This window comes from Dipodomys ordii, unplaced genomic scaffold, assembly GCF_000151885.1.
Source record: "Dipodomys ordii isolate 6190 unplaced genomic scaffold, Dord_2.0 Scaffold35, whole genome shotgun sequence".
Lineage (NCBI taxonomy): Eukaryota > Metazoa > Chordata > Mammalia > Rodentia > Heteromyidae > Dipodomys > Dipodomys ordii.
This window is the reverse complement of record NW_012267251.1, coordinates 4,872,688-4,883,595: the sequence shown is the minus strand read 5'-3', so window position 1 is coordinate 4,883,595 and position 10,908 is coordinate 4,872,688. Positions and strand designations below refer to the sequence as shown.

At 39.6% G+C, this 10,908-nt stretch overlaps 1 protein-coding gene across 1 annotated transcript in view; it reads left to right on the top strand.

Moving 5' to 3' along the window:
* The window catches only part of LOC105986400 (coagulation factor XIII B chain-like), a 29,658-nt gene that overhangs the window by 465 nt on the left and 18,285 nt on the right, over nucleotides 1-10,908 (top strand). The window contains exons 2-11 of the mRNA XM_013017294.1: nucleotides 958-1,140; nucleotides 1,240-1,428; nucleotides 2,326-2,508; nucleotides 4,161-4,343; nucleotides 4,442-4,642; nucleotides 5,249-5,431; nucleotides 5,511-5,693; nucleotides 6,722-6,904; nucleotides 7,002-7,202; nucleotides 9,211-9,393. Of these exons, the coding sequence (XP_012872748.1) occupies nucleotides 958-1,140; nucleotides 1,240-1,428; nucleotides 2,326-2,508; nucleotides 4,161-4,343; nucleotides 4,442-4,642; nucleotides 5,249-5,431; nucleotides 5,511-5,693; nucleotides 6,722-6,904; nucleotides 7,002-7,202; nucleotides 9,211-9,393 (1,872 nt within the window). The remainder of the gene's footprint in view (nucleotides 1-957; nucleotides 1,141-1,239; nucleotides 1,429-2,325; nucleotides 2,509-4,160; nucleotides 4,344-4,441; nucleotides 4,643-5,248; nucleotides 5,432-5,510; nucleotides 5,694-6,721; nucleotides 6,905-7,001; nucleotides 7,203-9,210; nucleotides 9,394-10,908) is intronic.

The following is a 10,908-nucleotide window of genomic DNA, read 5'->3' as shown; positions in this document are numbered from 1 at the left end:
ACCTGTAGGGCATGACTTTCCATTCTGCTTATTTAGCTACATACTCATAGGCACAGACCACTGCTCATAACCTAGAAGCACATTGTTATTACCATGTATTGTGCTACTCATTTGTGTCCCTGGTACAATCTAGAAGTGAAGTCAGGGTCAACAATGTGGGAACCCAACAGAGGGTTAAAATAGATTCGTGCTGTCACATGACCTGTGTGAACGCTAAGGCTTCTGAGCTTTGAAGGACTCACCAGAGTAAGAATGCTTCCTTTGAGACCAAGAAAAGGGCAATCCATGGCTGTCTTCCTCCTCCTCCTGATGTACACCATGAATGCACAGTACTCTGTTCATGACCTTGGAGCATTGCAGCAGACAGTATTTCTGTGTCTGGCTATGGTGTCAGAGCCTTCTGAGCCCATCCCTGCTCTTTTGTTTAATTTGAGGATATCATGGGGTGAACCACCACCCTTGGGTGCTACACAGCCTGCCTTGCTTCCCATTTACGGATCAGATATTGTACATGTGGCAAATTCCAAGAAAATACTGAATAATACAGGAAGAGAAAGGTTCTAAAGAGAGACAAAGATTAAAAAAAAAGGTGGATATTTCATCCATGGGTTGATTGAAAACTGAGATAAAAATAATAGGAGCCAAACCCAGAGACAGTATAAGACTAGATTCAGTCTTTTAGCTGAAGAACATCACATCCCTTCCTGTGAAAATATTTTAAGATCTGTACCACAATTCCTCCACAAATAAGAAAAGAGATAAAAGAAGAATCATTTTTCTTAACTACTTGAGCTGAACAGGCTTTTCATTTAGCCGAAAAGTACTTAAAAGGTCTACATAGAAATCAATTATCCTAAATTAGATATTACCAATATTGAGGTATTGTTATTTATGTAAGTGAATTATATCATGTTATTGGTATAAATTTATGCTAATTTTAAGTATACCTCTTCTTAGAACAAACTGAGAACTGTGGGCCTCCACCTAATATCACAAATGGTGTTATTGTTGGTGAAGTACTGGCAAGTTACACACCAGGATCATCCGTGGAGTACAGGTGCAATGAGCATCATCGACTGAACGGGTCCAAAATGTCCTATTGTGAAAAAAGAGCGTGGTCATCTCCCCCTGTTTGCATGGGTAAGTGGGGAACACGCTGAATGGGCCACCATGATGTCTGTCCTTTCCTGTGCTATTCCCATCGTGTTTCATACCCTAGAAATCATTTGTTTATTTCAGAGCCGTGCATCCCGAATGAAGACGACATGACAAAGAACCACATCGAGATCAAGTTTAAAAATGAAGGGAAAGTCTTCCATGGAGATTTGATAGAATTCATGTGTAAGGAAGGCTATGACCTGCCGCCCTCTGAACTCTCTGTGAAGTGTCACAGGGGGGAGCTGAAGTACCCCTCCTGCCTTAGAAAAGGTAACATGGTGCTGCCTGTAGACCATTAACCACCTTGGCTGGAAATGTATACCTGTGACTTAATAATTCCTTGTAGTGGGATTGAGCTAACTTCCAATGTTTAGCCATCACAAGCACTCACATAAGATGACTCTGTGAACATACTTGAATTGCAATGAGTCATTTTCACTTTAAGTTTCCACTATCTTTGGGTAGCTGTACAAAGGAGTTGCCATTTAACAAGGCAATTTATGAATACAATATTTGCTGATCAATGTCACTACAGGTGACACATACACACACATTCACGCACCTCCCCTTCCTGTTGTGGTTTTCTCTCTTTGGAAACTCCCAGTAGGGATGCCTGACTTCTTTAAAACCAGTGGCAAAAGAGTCTAACAGCAAGAATACCTTTACAAATGTATGCTTCAAAATTATGTTTTCATAATCACATACTGATCCGTTGCCTTGTGTGTGTGTGTGTGTGTGTGTGTGTGTGTGTGTGTGTGTGTGTGTGTGTGTGTGTGTATAAAAGCTAGCCATTGGGCTGGGAAGGTGGCTCAGTGGTAAAGCGCTTGCCTTGCATGCTTGAGGCCCTGGGTTCGATTCCTCAGCACCCATAAGCAAAAAAAAGCCAGAAGTGGTGCTGTGGCTCAAGTGGTAGAGCGCTAGCCTTGAGCTGAAGAGCTGAGGGGCATCAGCCAGGCTCAGAGTTCAGGCCCACGACCGGACCCAAAATAAAACAAAATAAGAGCTAGAGATTGTACCCACTTATTGACATAGGGAGGTGGACACAGGGTGGGGGCAGTCCTACACTGTGTGCCACATATTCTATGGTACCAGATCATGTACATTCTTGCTGAATCTTCATTATAGTTTGCAATTGTATGACTAAATAGGCTGCTATTTTTCTGTAAGAAAGAAGAAATGGATGTCCCCCTCCACCTATTCCTGTTAACTCCAAAATTGAAAGTCATTCGACATTTCATGATCATGATGAAGAAGTAGTTCACATAGAATGTGAACGGCATTTTGAGCTCCGGGGCTCACACGAAATGCGCTGTGAACATGGAGAATGGACAGAGCCCCCTAAATGTGTTGGTGGGTAATGTCTTGATTATCTTTCCATGCAGCACCGTCTGCTCTGTGGTAAGGGGGCTCTTGCTTTCTGTCTTTCCAGAAGAGAGGAGGGGAACCTGTGAGCACCCACCCAGCATAGAGAATGGCGCACCAATCCAAAATTACAGGGCTTATTCCTGTGGGGATAAAGTAGAGTACCACTGTGAAAGGGGATACCACCTAATCGGGCCGAAGGAGATATCTTGTCATCATGGACAGTGGTCATCTCCCCCAGAGTGTGTCGGTGCGTATGCTGCCATTACCATCGACAGATAAACCTGTAGGGCATGACTTTCCATTCTGCTTATTTAGCTACATACTCATAGGCACAGACCACTGCTCATAACCTAGAAGCACATTGCTACTATCATGTATTGTGCTACTCATTTGTGTCCCTGGTACAATCTAGAAGTGAAGTCAGGGTCAACAATGTGGGAACCTAACAGTGGTTTAAAATAGATTCGTGCTGGAGGGGTGGGGGAAGAGGCTGGGAAGGGATGTGAAGGGTAAACAAAGGAGGAGGCTGCAATGTTTGATAAGAATTGTACCCATTATCCTGCCCATGTAATTGTAACCCCTCTGTACAGTGTGTTCACAAAAAAAAAATAGATTCGTGCTTTCACATGACCTGTGTGAACGCTAAGGCCTCTAAGCCTAAGGACTCACCAGAGTAATAGTGCTTCATTGGAAGCCATGCACTGGTGGCTCACGCCTGTAATACTACCTACTCAGGAGGCTGAGATCTGCCCTTCATGGTTCAGTGTAGCTCAGGGAAGGAAAATCTCCAATTAACCACCAAATAACCAAAAGTGGTGCTTACCTTGAGCTGAAGAGCTAATAGACAGTACCCAGGCCCAGAATTCAAGTCCCACAACTGACAAAAAAAAATGCTTCCTTGGAGACCAAGAAAATGGCATACCATGGTTGTCTTCTTCCTCCCTCCTCCTGAGGTACATGAATGCACAGCACTCTGTTTGTGACCTTGGAGCATTCCAGCAGACAGTACTTCTGTGTCTGGCCATGGTGAATCTCATGTCCTTCTGAGCCCCATCCCTGCTCTTCCGATTGATTAGATTATATCACTTGGTTGAACCATCTCCCCTGGGTGCTATCCAGCCTCCCTTGTTTCCCATTTCTGGATCAGATATTGAATATATGGCAAAGATCTAAGAAGAATGCTGAATAATTGAGGAAGAGAAAGGTTCTAAAGAGACACAGTGGCCACTTCATCCATGGGTTGATTGAGAACTGAGATGAAAACAGAGAGAAGGAAGAAAATAATAGGAGCCAAACCCAGAGACTAGTATGGAGTGGATTCAGGCCTTTTAGCTGTAGAACATCACTTCCCTCCCTGTGCAAATATTTTTAAATCTGTACCACAATTCCTACACAAACAAGAAAAGAGATAAAAGAGGAATCACATTTCTTGCTATTTGTAATTCTTTATTAAAACTACTTGAGCTGAACATTTCTTCATTTAGCAGAAAAGTAATTTTAGAATGCCCATGAATGTAGAAATCAATTGTCCTAAATTAGATATTACCAATACTGAGGTAAGGTAATTTAGGTGAGTGGATTTTTATCATGGTATTGGTATAAATTCATACTAATTTTAAATATACCTCTTTTCTTAGAACAAATTGAGAACTGTGGGCCTCCGCCTAATATCACAAATGGTGTTATTGTTGGTGGAGTGCTGGCAAGTTACACACCTGGGTCATCCGTGGAGTACAGGTGCAATGAGCATTATCGACTGAACGGGTCTGCAATGTCCTATTGTGAAAAAAGAGCATGGTCATCTCCCCCTGTTTGCATGGGTAAGGGGGGAACACTTTGAATGGCCACTGTGATGTCTGTCCTTTCCTGTGCTATTCCCATCGTGTTTCATACCCTAGAAATCATTTGTTTTTTTCAGAGCCATGTACTCTGAGTGAAGATGACATGACCAAGAACAACATTGAGGTCAAGTATAAAAATGAAGGGAAAGTCTTGCATGGAGATTTAATAGAATTCAGATGTAAGGAGGGCTATGAGCTGTCTCCATCCACCCACTCATCTGAACTCTCTGTGAAGTGTCACAGGGGGGAGCTGAAGTACCCCTCCTGCATTAGGAAAGGTAACATGGTGCTGCCTGTAGACCATTAACCACCTTCCAGTGTTGAGCCATCACATATACTTACATAGTTTGACTATGCAAACAGAGTTTAATTTCAATGAATCATTTTCTCATTTATTTTAGTTTCCATTATCTTTGGGTAGCTGTACAAAGAAGTTGCCATTTAACAAGGCAGTTTATGAATACAATATTTGTTGATCAGTATCACTCTCAGATGACACATACACACACATACCCGGGCCTCCCCGTCCTGTTGTGGTTTTCTCTCTTTGGAAGCTCCTAGTAGGATGCCTGACTTCTTTAAAACCAGTGGCGAAAGAGTCTAACAGCAAGAATACCTTTACAAATGTATGCTTCAAAATTGTGTTTTCATAATTGCTGATCTGTTGACTTTTGTGTGTGTGTGTGCGTGTGTGTGTGTGTGTGTGTGTGTGTATAAAAGCTAGCTATTGTACCCACTTATTGACATAGAGAGATGGACATAGGGTGGGGGCAGTCCTACACTGTGTGCCACATATTCTATGGTACCAGATCATGTACATTCTTGCTGAATCTTCATTATAGTTTGCAATTGTATGACTAAATAGGCTGCTATTTTTCTGTAAGAAAGAAGAAATGGATGTCCCCCTCCACCTATTCCTGTTAACTCCAAAATTGAAAGTCATTCGACATTTCATGATCATGATGAAGAAGTAGTTCACATAGAATGTGAACGGCATTTTGAGCTCCGGGGCTCACACGAAATGCGCTGTGAACATGGAGAATGGACAGAGCCCCCTAAATGTGTTGGTGGGTAATGTCTTGATTATCTTTCCATGCAGCACCGTCTGCTCTGTGGTAAGGGGGCTCTTGCTTTCTGTCTTTCCAGAAGAGAGGAGGGGAACCTGTGAGCACCCACCCAGCATAGAGAATGGCGCACCAATCCAAAATTACAGGGCTTATTCCTGTGGGGATAAAGTAGAGTACCACTGTGAAAGGGGATACCACCTAATCGGGCCGAAGGAGATATCTTGTCATCATGGACAGTGGTCATCTCCCCCAGAGTGTGTCGGTGCGTATGCTGCCATTACCATCGACAGATAAACCTGTAGGGCATGACTTTCCATTCTGCTTATTTAGCTACATACTCATAGGCACAGACCACTGCTCATAACCTAGAAGCACATTGCTACTATCATGTATTGTGCTACTCATTTGTGTCCCTGGTACAATCTAGAAGTGAAGTCAGGGTCAACAATGTGGGAACCCAACAGAGGCTTATAATAGATTCATGCTGTCACATGACCTGTGTGAATGCTAAGGCCTCTGAGCTTTGAAGGATTCACCAGAGTAAGAATGCTTCCTTTGAGACCAAGAAAAGGGCCCGCCATGCCTATGTTCCTCCTTCTTCCTCTTGACCTACAACATGAATGCATAGCACTCTGTTCATGACCTTGGAGCATTGCAGCAGACAGTATTTCTGTGTCTGGCCATGATGAATCTCATGTCCTTCTGCTCTTCTGTTTGGTTGGAGGTTATTACCAGCTGAACCATCCCCCTTGGGTGATGCCTGCCTTGCTTCCCATTTCTGGATCAGATATTGAACATATGGGAAAATCTTAGACGAATGCTGAATAAGTAGAGGAAGAGAAAGATTCTAAAGAGAGACAAAGGTTAAAAGAAACCAGTTAACATTTCATCCATGGTATGATTGAGATGGAAAGCAGAGAGAAGGCAGAAAATAATAGAAGCCAAACCCAGAGAATAGTATGAGAGTGGACTCAAGTTTTTATGCTGAAGTACCTCATTTCCCTCCCTGTGCCAATATTTTAAGATCTGTACCCACAATTCCTCTCAAACAAGAAAAGTGATAAAAGAGCAATCATTTTCCTTGCTATTTATTATTGCTTTATTAAAAAAAACTACTTGAGCTGAACATTTTATTTAGAAGAAAAGTAATTTTAGACAGCCATGAATTTAGAAATCAATTGTCCTAAATTAGATATTACCAGTATTGAGGTATGGTAATTTAGGTAAGTGGATTGTATCGGGGTATTGGAATAAATTCATATTAATGTTAAAACTACTTCTTTTTTTTAGAACATAGCAAGCACTGTGGGCCTCCGCCAAGTATCACAAATGGGACTGTTGTTGGTGGAGTGCTGGAAAGTTACAAACATGGAGACTCAGTAGAGTACAGGTGCAATGAGTATTATCTACTGAGTGGAACCAAAACATCCCATTGTCGAAAAGGAGAGTGGTCATCTCCCCCTGTTTGCATGGGTAAGTGGGGAACATGCTGAATGGCCACCCTGATGTCTATACTTTTCTGTGCTATTCCTATTGTGTTTCATAGCATAGAAATCATTTGCTCTTTCAGAGCCGTGCACTATGAATGAAGATGACATGACTAAGAACAACATCGAGATCAAGTGGAAACATGAAGGGAAAATCTTGCATGGAGATTTGATAGAATTCAAATGTAAGCAGGGCTATGAGCTGTCTCCATCCACCCTGCTGTCTGAACTCTCTGTGCAGTGCCGCGGGGGGCAGGTGAAGTACCCCTCCTGCAATAGAAAAGGTAACACAATAGTGCCTATAGACCTTTAATTGCCTTGGCTGGAAATTTATACCTGTTACTAAATAATTCTTTGGCTTCAACTGCTAATCTATTAATTGAGATTGAGCCAACTTCCAATGTTGAGCCAGTACAGATACTTAGATCAGATAATTCTGGGAACATACTTGAATTTCAATGAGTCCTTTTCATTTTTATTTTAGTTTCCATTATATGTAGGTAGCTGTACAAAAGAGTTGCCATTTAACAAAGCAGTTTATGAATAAAGTCCATGAATATCGTCACTTCACCATTCTCACCCATCCCTCATTTTTTTTAATTTTGTAGGATATAGATTGGATTCTTGTCTGAATTTTTCTCCCTCTTCTCCTCTGAATTCCACAACTAACCTCCAAATTCACACACTATGATCAACTAGGATTCATCCCAGGAATGCAAGGCTAGTTCAATATATGTGAATCAATAAGTGTAATACAACACATTAGTAGAAGGTCAAGAACCCCATGATCATCTCAATAGATGCAGAAAAAGGCTTTTGACGAGATCCAACACTGCTTTATGATAAAAGCTCTGGAGAAGTTAGGAATGCATGGAACATTCTTTACTAGAATAAATGCTGTGTATGTCAAAAGAAAGAACAGCCAATATTATTCTTAAGGGTGAAAATCTAAAATGAATGCCTCTAAAATCAGGAATGAGACAGGGATATCTACCATCTCCATTCCTCAATATAGGACTGGAATTCATAGCAAGTGCAATAAGACAAGAAAAAAGAATAAAGGGGACCCAAATAAGCATAGAAGGTATAAGACTGTACCTTTTTTCAGATGACAGGATCTTGTATTTAAAGGATACTATAGGCTCCTCCCCCAAGCTACTAGGGCTGATATAAAACTTTGGTAAGCTAATCAACCCATAAAAATCAAGCTTTTCTGTGTACTAACAATGAGAAGATTTGGACTGAAATCAGGCAAGCAACTCCACTATTTGTAATATATGTAACCTCAAAAAAATACTTAGGGCTTAATTTAATCATTTTCTTTTTCTTTTTTTGCTTATGTGGTGCTAAGGAATTGAACCCAGGGCCTCAGGCATGCAAGGCAAGCGCTCTACCACTGAGCCACCTTCCCAGCCCTCATTTTCATTTTTATAAAGAGAAGAATCAAAAGGCCTTTGAACTATCCCCAGACCATCAAGGGAATAATTAATCTGATGTCAGCATTCTGCAATAGCACCCGCTTAGGGTTCATGGGGACCATTGTCTCAGAAAAGATTTTGATTCATAGTGAGAGATTTTCTTTAATCCCTGGACAGTATAGGGATTATTACACTTTTTAAAATTTTGTTCTTTCATTAACTTTTATTTTTTATTTTCATTTTATTATCCTTAAATAGATGCATGGAACGGGTTTTAATTCAACATGTCAGTTTGTGAGTGCAGTGCATCTCGAACAATTTCTTCATTCTCCCCAACAATTATTTTTAATAAGAAATCAAAAGGAAGATAATATAATATAAATGGCTTTAAGAGAGATATCACACATTTTCAGGTAGACTGTAAAGAAATTGTAACTGTCAAAACTTGGATATTAATGTGCATTTGAATTTTATAACATGTAACTCATCATTAGAATTACCTTTATACTATGATATAATTATAGAAATACATTATTTTATTAGGAAGACCTGGGGTTCACAAGTATAAGGTGCTCTACCACTTGAGCCACACATTCAGCCCGAATTTTTGCTGGAGATGGAGTGAATTTTTCTCCTCAAGCTGGTTTCAAACCTCAGTCATTCAGATCCCAGACCCTTGAGGAGCTAGAATTACAGGTGTGAACCATCTGCACCACTGCCACAAAAATATTTTAACAGTTAAAAACTATTTTGAGTACTACATTAATGGCCTTTGAGACAAAGAAGTAATCCTTGTTTTATTTCTGTAGCAATTATGAAAACTCTGGATGCTTATCATAGCAATTCATCATGTACTTTAAAATTGTCTTTGCAGAATCTAAAGGAAGGTGTGCACCTCCTCCACTTATTAAAAATGGAGTCATTATTAGTTCAACTGTAACCACTTATGAAACTGGTTCCTCTGTAGAATACAGATGCTTTGAGCACCATTTCCTGCATGGACATAAGGAGGCTCACTGTGTGGAGGGAATATGGACTCCTCCACCGGTATGTTTAGGTACGTGCATGAAATGTCACACATCCCTAGTCAGTAAGTAAAGCAATGACACATACTCAACTTCCGGTCACGTTTGCCTCGGTTACAACGCTAACATCATGCTTAACTTACTGCTATGGGATTCTTTTTATTTAGATTCTTATTTAATCACTTTTTAAAAAATCTTTCCTCTAGGATACAAATAACTAAAGGTCCAATTTATTTTAATAAATACTAAGTGCTAACCACACATCTGATACTGTTTGAGATAGGCAATGAGATGGGTAAGCATAGTAGTATAGCTAAACATGTCAGTAATTACCAGTATGATTATCAGTATGATTATTGACAGGGTAGAAAACATGAGTGTAGCAGGGCAACAAAGGGAAGGTCGTGTCGATATGATCAATATGGAAAGATGAAGCAAATCAGGCACTGGTGACTCATGTTTATAATCTTAGCTAAGCGGGAGAGTGAAATCTAAGGATTGCAGTTCAAAGCCAGCCCAGGAAGAAAAGCCCACCATACTCTTTATCTCCAATTAACCATAAAGAAAGGAACAAAATAAAGGAAACAAGGAAGGAATCAAGGAAGAGAACAAAGAAGGAAGCAAGGAAGGAAGGAAGGAAGGAAGGAAAAAGGAAAGAGGAGGAAAGGAGGAAGAAAGGGGAAGAGAGAAAGAAAGAGAAAGAAAGAAAGAAGGAAATGAATGTCTTCTTAGTAAAGTATCCTGACAAATCACATTTATGAAGAATATTAGACCATATACCAATGTCCTATCTTAATAAGAAGAAAGTATTTCTTTGTTTTCAGTTCTGACTTATTTATTTTATCTTATTTCATTGGCCATGACTTAGGTATACTGTTGGCTGGATAATGTGATGAATATCTTTATTTGCTTTTCAGTCTCATGATTAAACTTTTAATATTTCCCCTTTATATATAACCTTTAAGAATCAAATTTTACATACTTCCAAAAATAGGTAAAAGATAAAGAAACTTACTTTTTTATGGAGAGCATTTAAAAAATAATCTTAATAAGTACTTTTAACCTTGCCAGTATCTATTATAATATAATTATTACTTTTTCCCATGCATTTAGTGAATTATATTGACTCTTTTTGGAATTTAAACATTGTTATTTTCTTATAAGACATATCATGGTTGTGATGAATTATGTTTATTACATCCATTGGTTTATTTGCTAATATTTTGGAGTTTTACATCTTTTTTTTTGTGTGTGTGAAAATACTGTACAGAGGGGTTACAATTACATGGGTAAGATAATGAGTACATTTCTTATCCCTCCACAAATTATACCGACATTATATACAGTGAAAGCAGGGGTTATAATATAAGAAATAATCTTATAAATGTGTTAGAAACAATTGCATGAAAGAAAAAAAACATTTGAATACATAGCTTAGGATTCATCTCCCTAACACCTTATCTGACCTTTTCTGCTTGACTCAGACATATACTAGATATTGCAAATAAGGGAAACCATGGGACCTATGTTTCTTTGGGCCTGGCTTA